The sequence below is a fragment of the Tamandua tetradactyla genome, chromosome 17, assembly GCF_023851605.1.
Source record: "Tamandua tetradactyla isolate mTamTet1 chromosome 17, mTamTet1.pri, whole genome shotgun sequence".
Taxonomy (NCBI): domain Eukaryota; kingdom Metazoa; phylum Chordata; class Mammalia; order Pilosa; family Myrmecophagidae; genus Tamandua; species Tamandua tetradactyla.
Window position 1 is genome coordinate 74,237,986 of NC_135343.1, and position 24,959 is coordinate 74,262,944.

The 24,959-nt window shown below is 43.5% G+C and overlaps 1 protein-coding gene across 1 annotated transcript in view; it reads left to right on the plus strand.

Moving 5' to 3' along the window:
* SH3RF3 (SH3 domain containing ring finger 3) overlaps positions 1-24,959 on the plus strand; it is a 401,913-nt gene that overhangs the window by 330,449 nt on the left and 46,505 nt on the right. Inside the window, exons 6-8 of the mRNA XM_077134952.1 lie at positions 1,983-2,153; positions 7,025-7,278; positions 20,759-21,093. Of these exons, the coding sequence (XP_076991067.1) occupies positions 1,983-2,153; positions 7,025-7,278; positions 20,759-21,093 (760 nt within the window). The remainder of the gene's footprint in view (positions 1-1,982; positions 2,154-7,024; positions 7,279-20,758; positions 21,094-24,959) is intronic.

The window sequence follows — 24,959 nt, forward strand, 5'->3', positions numbered from 1 at the left end:
CTTAAACGGGATTTATGCTTCAATTATATTTCCTCCAGAAGAGGTGCAAAAAGCTGTGCATCGTTTTTATTGGCTCGCAAGCTCCCATCACCACAGCGATACTTTTCCCTTTCTTCTTTGCCTGAGCTCCCAGAGGTGTGGGGGGCTCTTCTCCGCACACGAGGCAGTCCCCCGCCTCGGAGTGCGCTGGCTTTCGTTGTGTAAATGCTGTTCTGTGTGACTTTCCCGTTATTAGTAATTCCTCTGTTGTCATCAAAGTTCCCACTAAGAAACAACAAAACGGAGCCATGCGACCTTTATTTATCACCTGGGACGCATGTCGAAAATGTGAATACTTATGTCCACGAAGGGCGAGGTGTCCTTTCTGGTGACAGCTATATTTCTCCTCCCAGAAGCCCAACAGTCATTCTGAATTTTCAGTATTTATCTTTTCAAACGGTGAAAGAAAGATTTCAGTTGCACTCTGGTCCTACAGGATGTCCCTATGTCCCTAAGGGAAGAGAGGGTAAAGGGAGTCAAGGAAGATAAACAGGGCTGTGGTTGAACCAAAGCAGCAGTGCAGGAGGTGTACAGGATTCAGAAGTTGCGAAGGGGCAGTAGAGTTTATTTCATTTCAAGGTCAGTAAATCATTAGTCTCTGTAGACTCTTGTTATGTCCTAGCCTGTCCTCAAGGGGCCCCTCAGCCCCAGGAGGCCTGGTTTTGTCTCAGCTGAGCCCTGCCAGGCCAGAGCCTAGGACCCCTGTGACCCCCTGGAAAGGCCTTGAGCAGAGCCACCAAGTAGCCCCATACTGGGGTGCGATCGGAGATGACATTTCTTTAAAATTCACCTTATTGAACTTAAATGTTCACCAACTCTCCTGGCTGAGTCTTGTGAACAAAAGGAGTTGTTCGAAGCAATTCTCAATTCAAAAAAAAAACGACCATCACCTAAACCCCCAAAGAAGCAAAGCACTTCTGTAGGCATTGTCCATCTGCATGACTACTCTGAGCGTGGGGAGGCAGGCATTTCACAAGAGTGACGCCGGGAAGGTAAGGCGGGCCAGGGGAGTTAGTGACACCACTTGTAAGCCCTAGAGCAGGATTTTCACCACTGAAGTTGCATAATTTGAACTCTGATTGTCTGCAAATAAAGAAAAGTAGAATTCAAATAAGTATTCATGCCATAAATATAACAAGGATGAATATGAGCAAGAATTGCCTAATTAGACAGCCTTCTCTTTTAAAATGCCTCTGAGGTCTCTTACAGTTCGGATTCCTTAGATTCTAAGTCAGGCAAGTAAGCCAGGCCCCATTAGAATAGAAGAAAAACCAGCCCAGTGCTTACCACAGTTCACACTTTGTTTTCCCGAAGGTTTTCTCTTGCTCAGCTTTAAACCATGTGAGAGAGTAGGAAAAACACTGTGGGATCCAAAGCCCCAACCCCCAGGGATCCAGTTCTGACACGTGCCAGAGGGTCACGGGCGACTCACAACCTCCCTAAGCCTGTCTTCCCATCTGTAATGGGAATCATCACAAGGGGTGTGGAGTGACTGTGGGCTCTGGGATCAAAGAGACAGGGTTGCCAGGGCCCCAGCCCTGTCCCTCCCCTGCTTTGTCACTGTGGGCACATCCGTTGCTGTCTCAGAACCTGGTTCTTCAGGTGCAAAGTGGCAGTAGCTGCAGCTACCACCCAGACTTAGGATGTGCAAAATCACCTTCCCTCGGGGCTGGCGTCTCACAGGTACCCAGCAGACTCCCATCCCCTGTTCTTCCTGTCTACCTCATAAGCCTGCAGTGAAGGTGAAGTAAGATAAGGTGTGCATAAGCTCTGCTCTAAAGTGCAGATATGAACTACTCTTTCTAGGTTGGGTTCATCCAAAGATGAGTGCTCAAATATGGCCCAGGTGACGCAGGCACTCCTGTGCTCAGCCCTGCCCCACCCCCTCCACCCCCGCCGTAGACACGTCCATTCACCCTTGGCCCTGCACCTTCTACCCCCAGGTACTTGGCACTCTACGCCTACAAGCCGCAGAAGAACGACGAGCTGGAGCTGCGCAAGGGTGAGATGTACCGCGTCACCGAGAAGTGTCAGGATGGCTGGTTCAAGGGGACGTCCCTGAGGACTGGGGTCTCTGGAGTGTTCCCCGGCAACTATGTGACCCCCGTCTCCAGGTGAGGGCCAAGAAGACCTGTCTGTTGGCTGCCAGGGAAGAGGAGGTGCAGGCTTCCTTCACATTTCCCTCATTGCCTGAGGGTCATGCTGTGGTCTGGATAATCCACAGAAGGACCAGCCAGAATGCAGCAATGCGCCCGTGAGTGCTGAGGTCCCCTTGCCACCTAAGATGGTTTAGACAGCGTAATGAAAGTTAGGCAGGCGTCTTACCTTCTCAACTGGGTGTTGCTTGGTTTGACCTCAGCAGATACTAGCAACCTAAAGGAGAAGAACAGAAACAGAACGATCTGGAGGCAAGGCAGCAAGGTGACCTGGGTGAGGAAATCACCAAAGATAGTATCATCTCCAGTGTGTGTGTTAGTGTGTGTCGGGGGGGGAGGTAACATGTATATGTGTTCCCACATTTAGATTCATCATATATAAACATACACACATATGTGTGTATATGCCAAGTAAAAAGGATACATTGCCCTAAGTTAAGAATTGCTATTGAGTGGTAGCGTTGTGGGAACTTTTCAAAACTTTTTCTTCCTTATGCTTTCCTGTGTTTTTCTATTATATTACTTTAATAGAATGGAAAGCGTTTTTAAAATTCACCAAAGAGATAATCCAGACTTGTCTTGAGAATTTTCCACAAGGGGTGCCATGGCTTGATTTTTGTTTGGTCGGTTGGACTCACCAAAGCTCCTTCCAGCCCAGTGTTACCACTCTAGGACACACAAATAAATTGAAGACATGACCTTTGGGTTTCCACCTACTTTGGAACAAGGCTGCCATGAACAAAATTAATACCTAAAGCCTTGTATACATTGCTAGCCTGACTCATACTTTTCAAAGTTGTTTGAGGCGGCAAAAGGGAGAAAACACTTAGGATTTATTTTTAAATGGATTTGCTTACCCAAAGCATTCTTTAAGCAGTGCTTCTCAAGTGGTGCCCAGGTGGCACCTTGGAGGGAACTGGAGTCTGCCCTGGGCCCGGGAAGGTCTGAAGGTTAAGAACTAAGTGGTGGTTGGATGTTTTTCATCAGGGGACCCTCAGCAGGGAAAAACTTGAGACCCAAGCAGAGGGGCTTCAAGAAACAGCCCATGCCTCAAATGCAGCTGGCACCGAGCTAGGGATGTCTGCTTTGGGGGGCAAGCTCTCTGGTACTTATTTATAAGTATGCAATGTCTTCCCCAGCTGTGTACATTCCAGTACTAGATTTTAAAGAGGAAAGTCTTTAGTTCTGATTTCACATGCCAGTGTTCACAGGTGCTGTCTTTTAGCCTACAGTTTTGTTTATTTTTAAAGCACCCCCCCCGCAAATCAGTTCAATTTTTGAAGGAAAACACACAGGTGGGTCAAAGCAGCTGAACAACCACCAAGGCAAGGGGTGGGCACTTTAAACCCAGTGGGGTTTGCCCCTCCGGCAGCCACTTGAGCCAGCCTGGGATTCCTGTCTGTGCAAGTGTGCAGCAGAGCCTCCGTGCCTTCAGGGCTCAGGAGCCCATGTCTCATCACCCAGTGAAGACAAAACCACCCAGCTGTGCTCCTTGACTCTATCAGCTCACACAGGAGTAACACTGGCCTGGAAACAAGCTCACTAGTCCTTTCATCAAGTGTCCCTTCCTGGAAAATGTGGGTCACTCCACAAGATTCTAGGGTCTACCCTACCGAGTGCTCACCCTCAAGGAAGCATGAAGCCTAAGTTTGTGGGTTGGTCTGGATCCCAGCTGCCTTACCCCATCCTGCTTCGGGAGATTTCGCCCTGTCACATCATCTGCTCCTTTATAGGGATGACAGATTCTTCTCCATTCATGAACACATCATGTCTGAGTAGCCAGTCTTTTGCCGGAGTCAGTCAGCTTTTAGTCTACTAAAAGTCTCCCGTTTCCAGTTTTGCTGTTCCAATCCTTTATCCTAGAATGTCCCTAAACCCTTTTGAAACTGCACTTTAAATCCGGCTTCCTTCTGTGGTATTCAGGACCCTGTAAATCATCCAACTCCAGACCGTCCTTCCAGTCCTTTTACCACCCCAATGCCCTGCGCCTCCAATCTGGCCACACTGAGCCACCGACTTAGACCCTGCAACTTCATGCCTAGGAGCTTTAACTTAGGCTGCCCCCACCCCCAGTGTTTGAATGCCTTCCCACTTCTCCCTACTAGCTCATTAAATCCGACTTCCTTCCAGACTCCAATTCTAAGCCCACTGGCTATATAAAGCCTTCTGACCACCCCTTCCCTGCACTGATCAGAATGGATCATTCTTTCTCCAATATCATCATGAGCATCTGTTGGCAAGGACTGCTGGTTCTAAGGCTCGCTGTGCAATGAACCTACCCTTCCAACTATGTAAACTTCTTGACCGCACTAGCCGTCTCCAGCTTTGCATGCCTGCAGCATCTTGCACATGCTAGGTGCTTGCCAGTGGCTAACCATTTGCATATACTGGGTGCTAACGAAATGCATGTTGGGTAAATAAATGAAATCTGATCATTTTGCTTAAAATTTAGCTTGAAGTACTGTCTTCCCCTACCACCTGGGACTTTTTTTTAATTAGAGCAGTTGTGCGTTTAGAGAAAAGCCTTGCAGGTAGTAAAATTCCCATATACGCCCCCCCACACACACGCACAGCTTTCCCTACTATTAACGTTTACCTTAGTGTAATACCCTTTGTTACAATTGATGAACCAATATTCTTGTAGTTATTATAGTCTGTAGTTTACATTGTGGCCACTGTTTGTGTCATATATTTCTACAGATTTGAGGGGGTGGTTGTTTTCATTCTGGTAACATCCATACGAAGTAAAATTTCCCGTTTTATCCATCTGGGACTTTTTATAAGAAAGTTCTCCAGTGAATAAAATTGGAGCACTTTGTTAACTTCCCTTCAGTCCTCTCAGCCTTCTATCTGCTGTTTTTTTGTTTTTGGCTTTTTTGTTTTTTGAAGTAGAGGGCAAGAGAGAACCACTTAGGTCAAGCCACTCTGAAACGTAGCTCTGCAGTTGGGAGTCCACCCCGGCACCCGTGCGAGTGGGAGGGTCACTGGGTTGTCACTCCTGTCACTCGCAGAAGGCATTGCCAGGTGCCCCCTCGGCATCTCAGAAGCCCACATTTCCCACCCAGATCCATAGCTCACTGCAAAGCAGAAAGCCTGCCTGCAGTCTTTGCTCTCAGATATGAAGGACAGCTGTGCCCCTCCTCATGGCCCCCCATCAAGGTTTATGCCTTCTCTGGTCCAAGCTCCTTACTTTTCTTAAGGAAAATCGCCAACGCTTCCCCACGGAAAATCGATACCTTTTCAGGACAGTGGTCAAATGGATGGACTTTAGGTAGCGTCCTTTTTACCCAGACCTGTATTTATGTTGCAGTATTGATGGGCTGTTGGCAGGCATGTAGTTGAGTGTTGAGAGTTGATGTGGTAGCTCTGCACCCTTTCAGGAATTCAGAGTTCATTTAAAAATCAGTTGGAGGGGACTGGAGTGCTTGTCTGTTAGAAATGAAAGCATGTGCCAAGGAAAAGCCTGAGGATGCCTTGCCAAACCATTCCTAGAGCATACGTAAAGGGATCTGCCACTGTCAACTAGAAGCAGATGGGTATCTGCAGCTGTTGTGTTCAGACTTGTTAATATAATCTCACAAAAAGTGACCCATGATTTGTGAGTCTGCTTTATTTAACTTTTTAAAAACATTATCTCTTAGGATAAAAATGAATTCAACCTGTTGCAAATAAAATAAAAATTCATATTTTTTACCATTTTGCTGGCAGAGTTATTTAGGATAGGCTAATTTCATGACTGTTCTGAGGGCTAATAAAAGGAAGGTCTAGCTACCCAAGACCCATCTTCCCTTAGTCGTTATGCAGAAGCACTGATGGTGCTGCTGGGGGACGCTCCTCTGATTGAGCTCTCAGCCCTTTGGTACCAAACCACACCAGGACATGGTGTCCATGGACTTGACTTAGGAGAGGGCAAGGGTCCCACAGTACATGTTTTCTCCAACCCTTGGTTCCTCTTGGCTCACAATTGAGATCTTGAAGAAACAGAAGGGGAGGTTTTCCCAACTGCTGATTTCAGTGACCTCTGGGACAAATGGAAAGCCCTCTGTTCCCCTCTGAAACTGAAAAGCTTTTACTCCCTTAATTAAGTCCTGCAAAATCTTACACTCCCACAGCTAGCGCATGAGTTTAGCGTAAATACGTGCAGGGGCAAGAGTTAAAAGTCCCATTTCCAAAGTTGCTGTGTTCCTCTTGTTATTTCTTAAACACTCTTAGCTAGTTTCATCTGGAAACTTTGGGGTGAAAGGGCATCTATTTCTGGCCTGAGACTGCAAGTTATTTGACATCCCTGAGAAGGATGTCATGTTTTCTGTGCCCTTTCCCAGAAGTTTTGGTCAAGGGCCTGCCGAAAGAAGATGGTGGTTGAGTCCAAAGGAAGTGGGCTGTTCTTTCCATTGTTTTTCCCCTGCCCCACTGTTAGATGTTTTGAAGCCTGGTGGGACATAGCTGAGTCATCCACTTTTTCTGGATGTGTTTGGGGATGCACAGCTGTTTGTTGGAATGAATTAAGGCAGAAACTCTGGTACAAAATGTTTGATTGACTTGGGAGTACTCCTCTGTCTCACAGGGCTATTTTGCTATTTCTTGACCATTCACATTGGGAGTTGGTTGGCATGAAAGTTTTATGAAGAATGCCCTTCAGCGCAGCCTGAGCTCTGGGCCTGATTCAACTATAAGGATTATCTTGGCATTGTTTCTAGTAGTTTGACCCCTGAATATTTGGCCTTCGTCTCCCAGGGCTGATAGGTAATAGCAGCCCTTTGGTCGAGGCCTCTTTGGTGTGAGTGCATCTGAATCCTCTCACTTGATTTGAATTCTGCTTTATTCCTTAGGGCTCCTGTAGGAGGGACTGGACCATCCCGGAATAATGTAGTTGGAGGGTCTCCACTGGCCAAAGGGATGACCACAACCATCCACTCAGGGGGTGGAAGTCTGAGTAGTCCAGCCACTGCCACCAGGCCTGCCCTCCCGCTCACCACCCCTCAGGCCCTCACCCAGCAGCAGACAACCTCCCCACCAATGGGGAACTGTGTGCGACACTCAGCCCAGCCAGGGGCCAGCCAGGTCCGGACCACCATCCCAACAGGTACGTCTGCTGACTCCAGCGGTGTCTCCTCTGCCAGAGAATTTGATGAGGCGGGGGGTTCTCTGGGACACAAGTCAGGAGAAATATTTCTGGCCCTGATCTCCAGGATTCATTCCATGGTGGGGTAAGTTGTGTTTGCTTATCATAATCATAAACTTCTGCTGATCTCCAGGAAGTTTGCTTGACTTATCATATTACCCTCTCCTGGCAGCTGAAATGGATTAGAGAATTTACAAATATTTACACATTTCATTGTAGCACCAGGACTTTTGCTTGGACTAATAGGATTAGTGTTGGCACCTTTGGATGACTCCCCCAATGAGGCAATTGTTTGTCAGCCATAGAGACCTTTCATTTGCCAGGCACTTCAGCCACCCAAGTTAGGCAGCATTTCATAGTTCAGAGAGCTGGTGGTGGGGCTCAAATCCAGGGTATTCCCTTTATAAACTTCTCTGAAACTCGCAGGAGCAGGGTGGCATCAACACCACCGTCATCTTCATACCAACGTTATTGACCACAGGCTGACTCAACTTGAAGAAGGAGCTGGTAGCCACCAGGATGGTGTGAGATGAAAAGAGATTATGAGGGTGGATCTTAAAGGTACAGAGAGTGTGAACACATCTGGTTTTGAAAGGTCAGCATTGAGCTAATGAGAACTGCTGAAGCTTGACTCACTTGATATATCCAGAGCCGACACCAAGTGACCTTCGCAAACTGCTGAGCTGAAGGATGCTGTCATTGGGCAGTAACAATCACCCAAGACAGACGGATGTAATTCTTAATTTCACTAACTGATACTCAATTTCCCTTCCCACCCCAACTCTATCCTCTCATAAATCATCTCTCGTCTTCTAAAATGAAGGCTTAAAGGGCAAAAAAGAGTGTAGATTCTTTGAAGCAATAAAATACACTATTTTTTAAAATCTAGCCAACCAGAAGATAACCCATTAGAAGTGCTTCAGAAAGCAGCATCTCAAGTGTGAAAAGTCAAGACAATACTTAGCACAGCAGAGACTATTTTTCTCCAGAGTTGTGGCTGAAGGAACAAGATGGGGGCGGGGTAAATGTCTGCCCCCAGGCAAGCTTGCCTGCATATTCACATACTAATGGCCAATTCAGGCTTACAAGGAAGAGGAAGAATTGCTTTGCCCTTACTGGGAAACCTGAATATAATATAAACCATTTCAAGAGACTTCTATAGAACAGTCCAGTTCAATCAGTGTGCCTCCGGGAACTCTGCTTGGACCACATCTTTGCTCACATTCATTCATTGATCATCAAGGAAATAATGTCAGCCCAGCCGTAAGGGCTGTGGGCACTGCTGGAGAGAAGGTCTGAGCTGGAGCAGGTCAAAGACCAGGGCAAGTCTCCACAGAAGACATCATTACCAGATTGAGCAGCAACAGATGAGTAACACTCAGGCAGGTGGACAAAGGTAAGGAATTTTTTGAAGCAGAAGCAAAAGGATATTCAAACAAACAGAAATAGGAGAAAGCAAGCTTCAAGTAATTCAGTAAAGTCTGAGCAAACCGAGGCCTGGTGGAAGGCATGGGCTTGGAAAGCAGACAGACATATATTCAAATGTCAGGGATGTCATTATTGTGGTGGTCTCAGTTTCCCTCTTGTAAAACGGAAATACAGATGGCTCTTAACATGTGGGCTTGTTATAAGGGTTATGTAGTGTGCCTAAATAGTATATGTTACTATATACACAGTTACTATTTCTTCAGTAATTTGCAATATTTTATTATCTTGTTAGAGAATAAGAATATTACTGGAATACTCAATGCATAAAGGTCAAAAAATAAATAGAAATAGTTACCAAAGGATCTAGTGGGGTTCGAGTTCTCTCTTACCAAGGGGTGTAGCACTTTACAAATACTACCCTTGGCCAGCATGGAGAAAGAGTTGGCATGAGGCAGACTGGGCCCAAGGCAAGGAGCCAGCAAAAGCTGTTCCCATCCCCAGGTGAAGGATGACAATGGGCCTGAACAATGAGGGGGTTGCAGAATTGGACACAGACCCAAGAGATATTTGGGAGGCAGAATGGTTACGACGCAAAGATAAATGAATGTACATGTTCATGGAGAGTGGGGAATCAGATGCAGTTTCCAGGTTTCTAGACTAATTGACTAGGAGAATGACAATAGCATTCTTCAATTTAGAAAATGCCAGGAGGAAACCAGTTTGGGGGGAAGATGATGATTTAGGAGTAGTCGGCATTTGTCATACTTGTGACCATCTGGCTACCTTTGAATAGCCTCCCTATGTGTAGATCACATCCCACATGATGAATCCTGCCTTGCCAAACTAGAAGGTAAGCCCTGTAGAAGATGCAGAGATATGACCTAAACTCTGGGAAATCATTGCTCCTTCAAAAGTCTTCAGTTCAGAAGGAAAAAACATGAGGAAGTAGGTGCCATTGGGATTCGTTTGGGGGATGAAGGTAATGGGGAAAATATCTAGCTTTTTAGGGGCAGCAATGAGGGAGTTTCTGGTCCCCCAGCATCATCGATGGGCTCAGTGTCCATGTCCAACCCCCATCACCATTGATGGGAACATCTGTGCCCAGTCCCCAAAAGCACCAATGGGCACAGTGTCCATGCCCAGCCTCCATTACCATCAGTGGGCTCAGTGTCCGTGCCCAGCAACAGAGATGGGGTTTTCACTGGGGAAGCCTCATGGAGTGGTTTGGGCTCTGTTTATAACTGTAGAGCCTCCAAAATTGATTCTGCCACCCCAGAGATTCTATAAAATGCCTAATATTTTGAATATATTTGCTTTTTCCTTAAAATGGCCAAGAGTGATCTCTGGTTTTTTTGTGCCAACAACCATGGGAGCCCTGAGAAAGAGCTACTTGTCTCTGTACTGAGTTCTGTAGCCATATTATGCGATACCAAACCTCTCATCCTTCAACTCTTTACCTTTCAATCATGACTTAAGTTTACCTGACAGCATTTATTGGTACCCTCTACCTAGGGATGCAGCCATTGTAATAGCCAAATGATCAAGTGATTCTACAGCAGAGCTTCCTGACTGATGTGCCATGATTGGGTCAGAAATATGCCAAGATGCTGATTTCCTTAACTCTTGGAGCAACCAGTCAAGACAGATAGCTTACATCCCATGCCAGATCACTTCTGGTTATAGATATTCTCATCCATTTACCCCCAGCGTGTCATGCAAATACTTTCTATGTGTGCTATGAAATGGGAAAGGTTGGGTGGCACTGTTCTTCATTGTGAATAAACATTTAGAGCCTTATCCAATTCGAAGAAAAAAATTGAGCCCTGCCATTCATTTCTCCCTCTAAGGAATAACAAGGAGTAGCAAAAGAAATTGGCATGGCTAAGGAAGTACAACATTGTGTCTCAGTCATCGATCACCATAGTAACCACTGTGGTTAAAATGACAAGCATTTTCTTCCATCAGTTTAATTTTACATATGGGAAAAGTAAGGCACAGGATGGTTAAAATGGCTTCCCCAGTGTATTCCAACATAAAACTCCCTCCCCACATACCACTGTCATGACCAGGTTAAAAAATGTTTCACACTGAGTCGTATCAGTAAATTAAATGCCACTGAGTTCCCACAGCATTTTCCACTTCATTCTGCATTTAGAGAGAGAGAAAACACTGTTGACAGTACAAGTAATGGATTGTTCACTGCAGTAATTGCCCATTTCAGCAGACCCCAACCCAGGCAGTTGGAAGGCATTTCATCAACGTTCTCATCTTGAGCCCGAGTCAAGGAGTTTGACAAAGGCTTAATTGCATTGGCCATAGCATCCAATATGATTTGTTCTGCTGGATTAATGCAACCTTTTTTCCAAGGGCAGTGCTCTCCCTGTAAAGTGCCAGTGTTCCACACGTCCTCATATCAGTGCTTAGCAGGGCCAAGATCCCTATATAGCTGCTTATTCATTCAGCACAAAATGCATTGAAAGAGTGTTAAATTCATGCCAAGCACTCTGTTAAGTCTGGAAATGCAGAGAAGAACCAGCAGACCCTTTTCTGCCCCAATTAGAGAGAAAGAGTAAGAGACAACTTCTTATAATAGCATTTGAAAAGCACTGTGGTGGAGGCATGCACAGGGTATTAATAAAGCATGAAGGAGAAATGTCTCATTCAGAATGGGGAGGAAATTAGGAGAGAGGGTTGAGGAGGAGGTTTGTGTGACATCCCAAGAGGAGGCAATAATGCTTTCCATCTTAAAGGACAAACAGGAACTGTCTGAGCATTTAAAGTGGGAAAGGGGTTCCAGGTAGGGTCTAGCAAGTGCAGAAACCTAGCAATGACGAAGACCATTTGGGTAACTTCATTCAGTTTGCTGTGCTTGGAATAAAAGGTGCACAGGAGAAGTCTAGTGTGTTGGTGACCATCTCACTGTAGAAGCAACATTTGCATTAAGATCTGAAATATAGGTAGAACTTAGCATGCAGTGATGACAAGGAGAAGCTTCTGGGCAGAGTGAAAGCATGTGAAAAGCTGAGGCTAGCAGACGACTGATGCATCTGGAAACCAGAACATGATCAGTATGGAGGAATAGAGAGCAAGAGGATGAGTATCTCGTGATAAAGCTGAACAGGTGAGCAGGACAGATCATAGAGGCACGGAACTTAGATTTTTACCCTAAGGGCAGTGGGGCACATTAAAGGGTTTTAAATTATGGATTTGGCCAGGTATTTGTATTTAAAAGATTGAGCTAGACTTCTGCTTATGGCCAAGGAGTAATAAAGACCAGGTTTACCCTCCCAGTTAAAATAACTGGAAAAAAGCAGATAAAATATGTAAAACAGCAGTTTGCAAGATATTCGAAATTAGGCAGCCAAGTACAGTGATCCATGAGAAATGGCAAACAAATGTGAGCTCCATGATGCCCTCTTCCTACCACAATTCTGGACTGTGGCACAGGCTGGGGAACCAAGGTGAGCCCAGCAGTTCCCTGAAGTGAGAATATGGAGATGAGAGTCTAGAGAGACAAAGATGGCTAGGGTCTTCAAGACAGAGGACCAGTGAAGAGAGAGCTGCAGAGAGAGACAACTCCAGAGACTACAGAGCATCCCTTTCCAGTATATGGCTTAGTACTAATCAGGATTCACATGTAAGGAATTATCCAAACCCAGAAAAAGAACAACCTGCAATAATTCAATATAACAGTGTCCAGCATACACTCAGGGCTTAAAATAGTACCCATTCCCACCAGCCAGACTGGGAAAAAAGTCAGAATTCACATGGCATTGGGTAGCCTACACAGAAGGGTCTTAACAGAGGGAAGTAATTATCCCTAGACTGAGCATGGCTCTGGTTTCACCTAACAAATCTTAAAAGCAAGACTTGAAAGAATTAAACTGTTTCCAATTAATTTAACTGTGTTTCAGCACAAAGCTCAAGAATATTTATAGGAATACAAAAATATAAAGCTCTCAACAGCATCATGTCTGGCATCCAATAAAAAATTACCAAGCAGACAAATTTGACCCATAATGAAAAAATAAATCAATCAAAACTGACCCAGGACTGACATAGATGTTATAATTAAATCATAATTAAGATGATAGGTTTAAACCTAATCATTTAAATAATCACGTAAATGAAAATGATCTAAATAACTCCAAATAAAATGCAGAGATTATCAGGTATTATAATAAAACAAGACCCAACTATGTGTTGTGAGTAAGAGACATGCTTCATATATAAAGATGCAAATAAATTTAAAGTAAGATAATGGAACAAGATGTTCCATGATAATATTAATCAAAAGAGATCTGGAGTGGTTATATTAATATCAGACAAAGTATAATTCAGAACAGAGAACATTATCAGGGATAAAGCAGGTAACTTCGTAATGATAAAAGGGTAAGTTCATCAAGAGATCATAATTCTAAATATTTATGTGCTTCAAAACACGTAAGCAGTTACTGATAGAACCGCAAGGAGAAATAGATCCACAATTGTAGTCAGAGGTATCAATATCCCTTTTTCAATAATTGATAGAATGAGTAGTTGAAAAACTGGTAAGAATATAGGAGATGATAAACAATGCTCTAATCAACTTGACCTAACTGACATTTATAGAACACTCCACCCAACAACAGCAAAATACACATTCTTTTCAAGTGCAAAGAACATTTACCATATTCTAGGTCATAGTGTAAATCTCGATAAATTTAAAGGGATTCACATCATAAAAAGTATGTTCCTTAACCACAGTGGGATGAAATTAGGAATCAATAACACAAAGACATCTGGAAAATTCCCAAATATTTGAAACTTAAAAACACTTGAAAATAACCCATTGATCAGAGGGGAAATCAAAAGGAATATTAGAAAGCATTTTGAACTGAATGAAAATAAAAATACAGCATATCAAGATTTGTGAGATGCCACTAAAGCAGTACTTAAGGGAAAATTCATAGTACAAAATGCCTATATAGAAAAAAAAGAAAAACATCTCAAATAAATGACCTCTGCTTTCATCTTAAGAAGCTAAAAAAGACCAGAGAAACCACAAAGAAGTAGAAAACAAGAGGAAATAATAAAGATCAGCGTGGGAACCAATTACAATTATCCCTTCCACCTCACAGGGATTTGGGACGTGGCACCCCTGCAATCTGGAAAATTCTCATAAAAATGTTTGACCTTCCCTTCATACCAGAAAAGTCTGAATTTTTTCTTTTTCATGTAGGTCAATGTTAAGTGAAAATACTGTATGAAAAATAAATTTAAAAATACAAAATAAATATGAAAATTAAAAAAGAAGTTTTGTATTGTTAATAGTATTAAAAGATAAAATATGTTGATGTAAAAAACACTGTACATATATTTCATGCATTTTTGAGTTTCTAACCTTTTTCTGTGCTGTCTGCTGTACTTCACATGTCATCTGCACCTTCTGCAAAACTCACAAAAAATTTCCATGTAATTTTTTATGCCGACCCACAATATAGTAAAACCACAGTGGGGAAAGTCATGACGTGGAAGGAGTAACTGTAAATAGAAAACAGAAAAAAACAATGGAGAAGATGAAACCAAAAGCTGGTTCTTTGAGAGGCTTGATAATAAAATTGATAAACATCTAGTCTAATGGATAAAGAATAAAGAGAGAATATGCAAATTATCAATATCAGGAATGATAGAAGTGACTTCACTGCAGATTCTACAGAATAATAAGGGTTTATTATAAAAAAAATCTTTATGCTGACAAGTTAGATGAAGCAGAGACATTCCTTAACAGATACAAATTACCAAAGTTTACACAAGAAGGAATAATCTGCATTGGCCTATCCTTACTAAATAAATTAAATTAGTAGCTAAAAATGTTTCCACAAAGAAAATTCCAGGCCCAAGCAGCTTCATTAGTAAATTCTACCAAAATATGTCATATTTCAAAGAAATAATGTACTTTCTATGAAAAGTCTTACAGAAAATCTAAGAGAAGAAAGAATGCTTCCTAAATCTTCTATAAGTCCAGACAAATACAATCAAAGAAAGCTACAGGCCAATACCCTTCACAAACATCCATGTAAAAACATTAAACAAAATGTTAGCAAATCAAATACAACAATAAATAAAAACCTAATACATCATGACCAAGTGGGTTTTATCTAAGAAATGCAAGGTTGTATTAATATTTGACAATCAATTCTCCATCTTAACGACCTAAAAATAAATAAAAATAACATGACCATATCAATAGATGCAGAAAAAAAAATGGTTCACAAAATCCAGCTTCTATTCCTGATTAAAAAGCTCCAGAAATGAGGAAGAGAAGAGAACTTTCCCAACCTGATAAAAAGCATCTATGAAAACATCATAATGTGAAAGATTGCAAGCTTTCTCCCTAACCTCAGGAACAAGATAAGGGTGCCACCTTTTTCTGCTTCTATTCAATAATGTGCTGGAAGTTCTAGCCAGAGCAATTAGGTAAGAGAAGGAAATAAAAGGCATGTAGATTAGAAAGGAAGAAGTAAAATTATCTCTATTTGCAGGTGACATGATCTTGTATATAAAAAATCTTAAGGAATCGACAAACTATTAGAGCTATTAAGCAAGTTCAGTAAGGTCACAGAGTACAAGATCAATATACAAGAATCTACTGTATTTCTATATACTAGCAATGAACAATTCAAAATGGGGATTTTTCAAAACTATACCATTTTTAACAGCATAAAATATACAAATAGATATATCTGGAAAAATCTGAAAATATAGAAATAGATGTATCTGAAAATATCTGAGGAAGACCTATACACTGAAAACTACAGATATTGCTGAGAGAAATTAAAGACAACCTAAATAAATGGAGAGAAGACTCAAAGTTGTTAAGATGTTCATTTCCCAAAATTGACCTATTGATTCAATGAAGTACCAATTAAAACCTCATCGGCTTTTCTGAGAAATTGGCAAACTTGTTCTCAAATTCATATAGGCCTGCAAAGGACTTAGAATGGCCAAAACAACCTTGAAAGAGAACAACAAAGTCAGAGGGTCAATATTATATCGACTTATTATAAAGCTACAATAATCAAGACAGTGTGATATTGGTGTAAACAGAACTGAATTTACTCTATTCAATGGAACTGAATAGAGAATATAAAAATAACACATAGAGACAACTGATTTTCAACAAAGGTGCAAAGGCAATTCAGTGGAGAAAGGACAATCTTTTCAACAAAAGGTACTGGAACAATTGGATACCCGTATGCAAAAAAAAAAAAGGATTTCAACCCATATCTTGTATTAAATATAAACAATTAACTCAAGATGAATCATAAACCTAAAGGTGAAACCTAAAACTACAACACTTCTAAGAAAATATAAGATAAAAGTTTTGTAACGTTGAGTTAGGCCAAGATTATTTAGATGTGACACCAAAAGCATGATAAATAAAAGAATACAGTGGCAAATCGGACTTCAACCGAATTTAAAACTTCTGCTTTTTTCAAAACACTTTTAAGAGAACAGAAAGACGAGCCACAGACTGGAAGAAAATACTTGCAAACCACATATCTGAGAAAGGACTTGTATCCAGAATATAAATAACTCTCAAAACTCAACAGTAAGAAAATGAATAAGAAAATATTTGAATAGATTACAAATAAGCACTTGAAAAATTGTTCAACACCATTAGGGAAAATGCAAAATAAAGCCACCTATTAGAGTGACTAAAGTTTTAAAACTCACCATGCCATATGCTGTCATGTAAAGCGGTACAACCACTTGGGAAAACAATGTCATCTTTTTAAAGTTAACATGTGCCTATCATATGATCCAACCTTTCAACTAATAGGTATTTGTCCAAGCAAAAAGAGCATGTATGTCCATATAAAGATTTGTACGTCAATCTTTGTAGCAGTTTTATTTGCAATAGCCCAAATTGGAAACAACCCAACTGGTATAATGGTATACCCATACTAATGGATCTACTCAGCAATAAAAGGGAATGAACTACCGATACATACTAAAACACGGATGGATCACAAAATAATTATGCTGAGTGAAAGAAACCAGATCCTCTCCCCCAAAACAGCGCATATGGTGTGATTCCATTTATATAAACTTCTAGGAAATGTAAACTAATGCATAGTGATAGAAAGCCAATCACTGGTGCCTTGGAGATGGGGCAAGGAAGGTAGGGAAGGAGGGCTTAAAAAGGCAACTCTCTAGGATGATGGATCAGTTTATTATCTTTAGCGATCATTTCACAAGTGTATATCTGTGTCAAAATATATCAAATTGTACACTCTAAGTGCAGTTTATTGAAAGTCAGTTATACCCCAACACAGCTGTTAAGAAATAAAATATATATAAATATCACACTGGCCAGAGTTGAAAATGGATTGAAGGGGGGTGGGAGTGAAGGTGGGAGAAATTCAGATGAAAAGCGATGGAAGCTTGGAATAGAGTCTTGACAGCAGAGGTGGAGAAAAGTGGCGTGTCACGCTAAGACATTTGAACTAAACCTGGAAATCAGCAAGGAGATACAAAGAATCAGACTTCCGCTTTAAACAGGTACGTCTGATTGTATTTGGAGGGTGGATATGGGAAAAATTATGATAGTCCAAGTAAGAGATGATAAGGATCTAGCCAATGGAAGCCATACCAGAGATGAAGAAGAAAGGTCCGAGACTTGGTGACATATCGGATATTGGAAGAAAAAAGGAGATAAAGGGAAATACTCACTTTTGTCTCCCATGATTCTGGCTGCTATGGCTGAGTGTACAACGGTGACATTAAATAATATAGATGATGATGGGGAGGGGAATAGAATGAGTTCTATTTGATATGCCTCAGAGAATTCCAGGTGAATATGCCCAGTTGGCAGTTGTAATTATGTGCCTGGACTTTGAGGAAGAGGTTTTGGGTAGTGATTAGAATTTGAGAGTTGATAGCATATAGGTTTTTTATAACATATATGTTGGAGCCAGATGTTATCCGTAGAGAGAGAGCTACGAGAGTGAAAAGAAAAGAAAAAGGCTGAAGTCAGATAGAACTTGGGGCCATACCAACATTTTATTAGCAAATAGAGGTAAAAAGAAAAGAGAGTCAGAGGAGTACAAGTCTGAGAAAGGTGGCGCTGAAATCAAGAACAGAGAGAGTTTCTGCTATAAAGGAGGAAATCAGTAGCATTAACTGGTGCAGAGAGGCTAACTGAGATGAAGACAGAAAAGTATCCATTAAATTTGGCAATATCTGGAATCATAATATTTGGTGACATCTGGAATCTTGTCAAGAACCAACTTAATGGAATAACGGGTAAGAATCCATATTTCAGAAAAGAGAATGAAGAACCCCTGGACAGGATGGAGAGTAAGTTAATGTGGCAATCCCTTACTCTGTTGCAAACGCAGCAATGTGGGGTTTTTTTGTCTTTACTATTTAAAAGAAAGTTATCTCTATGGATCGAAACAAAATGGAGTGCACAATAGCAAGTGAAAGTTGAAGCACAGGACTGCAGGCCCTCATGAGAACCAGGGGACCAGAGCCAGGTTCACCACTTGTAAAAGCTGCAGCCGCTTAGAAGTTCAATCTCCATACCCACGCCGGTTGTTTGGGATAGGTCAATGAATTAAACAGCCAAATGTCTCTGCCCTCATCGAGCTTGCATTGTAATGGAGGGAGACAAGGAACGATTGATGCATAGAAAAAAGTAAATTACGCCGACTAGTAAAAAGAGATAAGTGCCTTGGAAGAAAAGAAAAATTACAGGAGAGAAATAAGAGTTGAGCTTGCAGAGGAGGCAGTGGAGTTACAATGCAAAGTTGGTTGGTGAGATGGGTCTCCCTGAGCATGTGGCATCTGAGCTGACTTGAAGCGGTTGAGGGACCCAGCCATAGAGCTCTCTGGAGGCGGGCTGGAAGCAGTCTTTGCAAAGCGGACGGCCAGCCCCAAGTCTCTGGGGTGGAAGAGTCCCTGTCATGGGTGAGGACAGCCAGGAGGCCAGTGACTGAGGGAAAGGAACAGGGGAGTGCTCTAGGAGATGAGGCGAGAAACGGATAACAAGGTGGGTGGGCTTAAAGCTTTCAGGAACACCCCTCTTTCCTTCGGCTACATGAGCTCAATTTTGCATCCACTTTTGTAAAGCGACAAGGCAGTCACGTGGAAGCTCCCAGAAGGTAGAGGTGGGACATACAAAGGCCTCTCTGACGGGAAAACCTCATGCAGCCCTTGGAGATTGAGTTTCTGAGGCCAGAGTGTAATTGCTCAGCCCTGGCTGAGCAGTAATTTCCCCATTCCTAGGGGTGACGGGTGAGGGTGAAGGAGAGTTCAAACGTCAGGGCAAAGACAAACAAATTGCCCCCAGAGGAGTGCCCCATCGAAGCCGTGGGGTAACCTCTCCCATGGTTAAATGACCCCAGTGGCTTATTTGATCTGCATAATTGCCTGACCTGCGCTTCCTTTTAACATATGAAGCCCCATTTTGTCAGGACTCAAATGCTGTAGGTTTTCAACCCATCCAAACCCTGGCTATTTAAAAAAAGAAATTAAAAAAAAACCATAAATCAGCCTTTATGTATTTCACCTCATGGAAGCAGCGGACATGACATCAAGTCCTGGAGAATTCACAAGCACATAATTAGATCTCACAAGCTATTCCCCTGCCCAGCTGTGTTACAAGGAAAGAGGCATGATTCACAGATGGAGTGGGTTTTGTTTGGTTTGTGAAGTTATTTAACACACCCGGGGAACGCTGTTAAGATTTATGAGTGTATTATATATATTCAGGGCATATTTGGGAGTTGAGGATGTTGTTTTTATTGTGTATATATATTTTTTCATGTTACTGAAGCCATGAATGCTACAAATTCTGGCGGTAGAAAATAATTATAGGGTGATATGTCATTTTTCTCTGGCATAACAAGGCAAAACTGACAGAGTCTGAATTGTATAATGTTAGATGGCACACTTAGGATAAAGTCATGCCTGATGTCACAACCCATATCTCTCTATTTGGGTCAAACCAGCTCAGGTTGCAAGTTCCTAACCCCTTGGTGCATTTTGTTTCTCCCTTCATTTGCTTCATCTATATCAGTATGAAGGTAATTCTTTAAAATTGCTAACATAAATAATAGCAGGAGTCATTTTAATAATTAAATCTTTTTAAATGGGACATTTCTATAAATCATATGCCTTTCGATCCCTAACAACTTTAAGGAACATTGTCAGCTGCCAGCACAGGGGCAGACACATAGCCGTGAGGTTCCTAGCTTATAAATCCAGAAACTTAGATGCTTAGACATGCAGGCAAGACAATGACCACAGACAGTTTGTGGTGGGGATGGACAACGGCTCAGCCTCAAGGCTGCAGAGCGGGGACATGTCCATTTCTTCATGTCATCACCACCAGCCACAGCACTGGTTTCACGCACTTTGGCCTTCGCTCCGGAAGGGCAAGTAATAGCATTGAGGCTTCAAAGTAAGGGAAACAGAGAAATTGCTAGTTACAGTTCTGGGGTCAAGATGAACCAGCATCCAACAGGAAGCTGCTGACAATGGTCAGCTTACACACAGCGGAGCCTAATAATTCAGTCTTGAGGCTTCTCCAAGGTTCTTTCACAGATTTTATTTTTATGGGCATTTTAAGAAAGGCGTTTAGAAAAGAAATCTCTGAATACATTGATTCATTGTAGCCGAGAAGACCAGACTGAAGACTTCTTATAAAATGGGGAACATACCCATGCTCGCTGTGCAACTTTGGATAAGATGCTTGAGCTCCTCCCGAGGCAAAGGTTTTTTCAAGCAGGAAACAGCTCGATCACTTGGGCTCGGGGATGATGGGAATTGCATTTTCAGTGGTGCTCAGCCTGGGTTTCTCAGTCTGCAAAGTGGAAGATTCATGACGATGGACAAGTCTAGAGAGGCGTCAAACTGAAAAGCTGTGGGAGGATGAGTGTGAGGAAAGAGATGGCATTGTCCTTGAATCGCAGGTGGCAAACTAACCTTTCCCATGCTGTCTTTCTCCAATCCCGTCCTCCAGCTGCCCACTCCTCAGCTCAGACTCAGGACCGCCCCACTGCCACCGTGTCGCCACTGCGCACGCAGAGCTCTCCATCCCGCCTGCCTGCCACCAGCCTCAGACCCCACTCGGTGGTGTCCCCGCAGCACGTCCACCAACCCCCGATCCAGATGGTGGGCGGAGCCCAGTGCCCCCGGCCGGTCATCCCCCTCATGTCCGCTGCATCGGCCATCACACCCCCCAACGTCAGCGCCGCCAACCTCAATGGGGACATCGGAGTGGTCCCCATCAGCAGCCTGTTGACGTCCAGTCCCACCAACACAGGATGCAAACCAGATGAAAAGAAAAATGAGAAGGTAAGTGACCCCCAGCTGGGTGAGCCCTGAGCATTTGAGATAGAATACAGCCAAGCTGCTGTCCTCAGATGCACCAGGCATGTGACAGAGGCAGAGCGCAAACCAGCAAGGCAGCTGCTCCTTGGAGCGGAATTCAGGCAGGACTCAGTGTTCTTGGCAAGGCTGTCACTAGTCCAGCTGCAGTTTTCATGCCAATTAGAAAAAGGTGTGCCTTCCTGAAGACACTTTGCTTTCATCCGCTGGAATATCATTGTAATATATTCATTTTATTAGAACAAAATATTTATTGCCATGTGCCAGGATGTTGCTATAATGAATATACAAGTATGTATGTGTGCGGTGTGAGTGGCACACAAGCCCCACCCCACTCTGCCTCTTAGATGTAGTATTAATGGACAGTCCTCAACCTTTTTAACCATATGGGATGGTCCTGTTTCCTGAGAAGAAACAATATGCCGACCTGCTCATCAGTGTGGGCAGTCATTTCAGCTATTTTATTTTTTTTCAGCTGTGAAGGAAGTTGGACTTATTTCACAAAAGAAAATCTGCATCCAGTTTTAGCTTGCCCTGAATGCCACTCTACTAGACTTTGAATTAGCCGGGATTAGAACACAAATTTCTCTGTCAGACCTGTCCAGTAGAAACATAATGCAAGCCACATGTGGAATTTTTAAGTTTCTAATAGCCACCTTAAAAAAAAGTAAAATTAATTTTAAAGTAAAATTAAAAGGTGAAATTCATTGTAATAACATGTTAAACCAAATATAGCTGAAATATTGTTTCAACAGGGAATCTGTGTGGAAATTATTGAGATATTTACTTTCATTCACACTAAAGTCTTTGCAATCCATGTATGTCTGACGCTTGCAGTGCATCTCGATTCAGGTGTATTTCCAGCCATGCTGTTGACTGTGGCTGCCTTATTGGATGGCTCAGGTCTAGATTTTCAGCCTGGAATCACTCTGTTAATTGGTCTTGCTGCAGGAGCTAAGTTTAGCTTTAATACTGCCTTGTCTTTGCCACATTCTGTGTATCTTTACATCATTTTTATATAAAAATCAGTATTGGATTATGACATTTCATTTAGGATTTGGATGAGCAGCTTCAGCGCTGGGCAGTGTATTTGGGGTGAGAGCTTCTTGCTGCTTTTCCTGGTACTTCTCCCTTGGAGGCACTCACAAAGCCAGCCTTGATTCCTCAGGCCATCTGCCAGGGGTTCCCCTGGGGACTGGCCCACCTGACTCCCCCATTCTGTCTCTGGCAGGGACATCATAGGTGCATCACAGAGACTCCTCAGGGCCCCTGTCTCAGCATTGGTTTGATCATTGAGCCCCATCTCCTCCAGTCCAGTCTGGTCTAGAGGAATTGCTACTTCTTATATTCGCTGGGTGTGGAAGTGCCCTCAGCTGTGGCTGCCACTGCTGCACTTGCAGCCATCAGAGCTCAGGAAGCTAACATGATTCAGTCCTCTGGAGACTATCGGGGCATCCGGGCATGAAGGGAAAGGATTGCTCTGTGTCCATGTCTGTTTGAAAATCAGTTAGGTCTTGAATCTGTACCTTTCCACCTTGCCACCCTTGTTATAATATGTATCTGAGTCTTATCAGGAAGCAGAAGTGGAGGGTATGTCCTACCCTCTGATTCGACCTTGCTTCCTGGAAGATCAGGTCTCATGGGTCTTCTGAGCTGCTGAGGACAAATAAAGACACAGGGTTTCAGACTTGTAAATGGTGAGGACCATTAAGAATTCTGTAAATATTTCTGGTTCTTTCCCCCCAAATTCCCTTCCTCTGTTTTGTGAAATAGAGAGCTCTGTCTTCAATATGACTTATTATTATGACATAGATTCAACTTGTGGAACCCTATGTGAGGAGTGATACTGTTTACCAACTTTGCCCTCCTAAGCATGTAGCTAATGAAAACCAGGGCTGGGTCTGCATCCAACATTCTCAGCCTCCTAGAAACTTAGCAGATATTTTGCTTTTACCCAAGGTTTACACTCTGCTTACAATTCTCATACATCAGCAAGGAGCCACTGAGTCCAGTGGGCACCCAACCGTTCCTCTTGATTAAACTCAAGTTGGAAGGGAGCCCCTGCTCTTAGCTGGAAAGCAGCAGGCTTGACAATTCAGCATCCTCCTCATCTGACAGAAATGCTTCCTTTGAAAGTTCCCCAAGCCAGCCCCTAGCAACAGAAGTGCACAGAACCAACACACCCGCCTGCTTCTCAACCCCGCTCCAGCTTGGACACAAACTAAGCGCCAACAGAGGGAAAAGTTCAAGCTGTGCTTCCAAGTAGGAAATGGACTTCCTGAGATTAAGTGAGCGTGTATTCGTAGGTACAACAGTGTCCAAATCCCCAGTAAAGAAGGACAGTGTCCTTCCAAGCATCATGTGTGGTTTTTTATTTCTCGCCTCACAAGCAAACGAAAAAAATCACTTGTCTTAAAAAATCCCCTGGTTGATGTTTCTCCTTTTGGTATTCCCTGTTGAATTTTTCCTAATTTACAGAAAGGTGCAAAGCATCCAAAGTTACTCATAAGCAAAATGAATTTGTTTTATCACAGCCGGCCATGCAGAGGCCATGCTCGCTGCTCTGTTGGCAGGGACTGGGGGAAACCTTTGCTCAGTACCCTCCTCCTGGACCGTAACTACAATGGAACAGACTTTACTAACTTTTAAAAACAAAGCTGTCAGATGCAAATCTCTGCCTGGGCAACCCCACCTCAGATGCACATTGGTCTAATTATGGCAAAAGGACTTTAAAAAAATCTTTGGCAGTATAAGACAATGAGCTCCCCAGCTCTGCCGTCCATTGAGACCCAACCCTCAGCACCGTGTGTTTTCATAATGCCGAGCTCTACAGAAATCTGATCTGGGTACTTCCACACATGTGCAAAAGAGAGAACAGTGATTAATGGGGCTCCTGGGCACCCTGAGGTAGGGGTAGGTGGGGATAATTTTCTTCTGGGGGGATGGGAGATTTATGCTCAGGCATCCCCTGGGTGTGGAGATGGAAGAGGCCCCTGAGCTCAGCTCTTTTTTGCATCTATCCCTGTGTGGAGGCCGACTGGAGGCCGCCCTGCCTCTAGCACATCTATGGTGTTTGGGAACTTGCTCAGCACCCCGTTGGATGCCCTGCAGCCACGTTCCAGCCCTGGCAAGTCAGCCCCACTGGAGGAAAGCAATGTCGAGGTCTCTGGGGGTGGACAGGGTGGGGACTCTTTCTGTACGTTGAGTCCTGAACCACAGACTCTTCTTTGGGCTCAGGGGCTGTGCCAGGATAGGCAGCCGACTCCTCCGCGTGCTCTGCCCACACACCCCTGCCCTGGGCACCTGCTCCCTGCAGGGACCGCGCTGCAGCCAGACCGTGCAGCTTTCAGCAGCAGCCGCCCTCCCACACGGCTGCCCACTTCCCCAACAGCTGCACCATCCACCCAGCTGTTTCAGGGTCCAGCAGTGTCCCTGTGTGCTGGGGCCCAACCACTCCACCGGAGATTGAGCCTGGAAATGCTTCCTGGGGCTCTTGAGCCAGAGAAGAGGGTGGAACAAAGACAGGCCTGGGATATGGGGAAAGTTCTGATCCAGTGACTCAGCACACTGCAGAGCATTTGGGTCAACTCTGTCCAGCTCGGGGAGAGCTCTGCCTTTGTGATCGCTGAGTAGAAGAGGACCATCCCTTCCAATGGTGCCGCCAAGTGACTCCTTCTCCAAAGCAGATGCTGGGGGCAGCTGTAGAGTACAGGATACTCAAGACTGCACAGAAACCTCCGCCGTCTCTGGGGCTGGAGGGGTTGGAGGGAAACCCAGAAAAGAGGCGCACCCCAGGCCTGTCACCGGGGGCCACGGTCATCAGCAGGTACAGC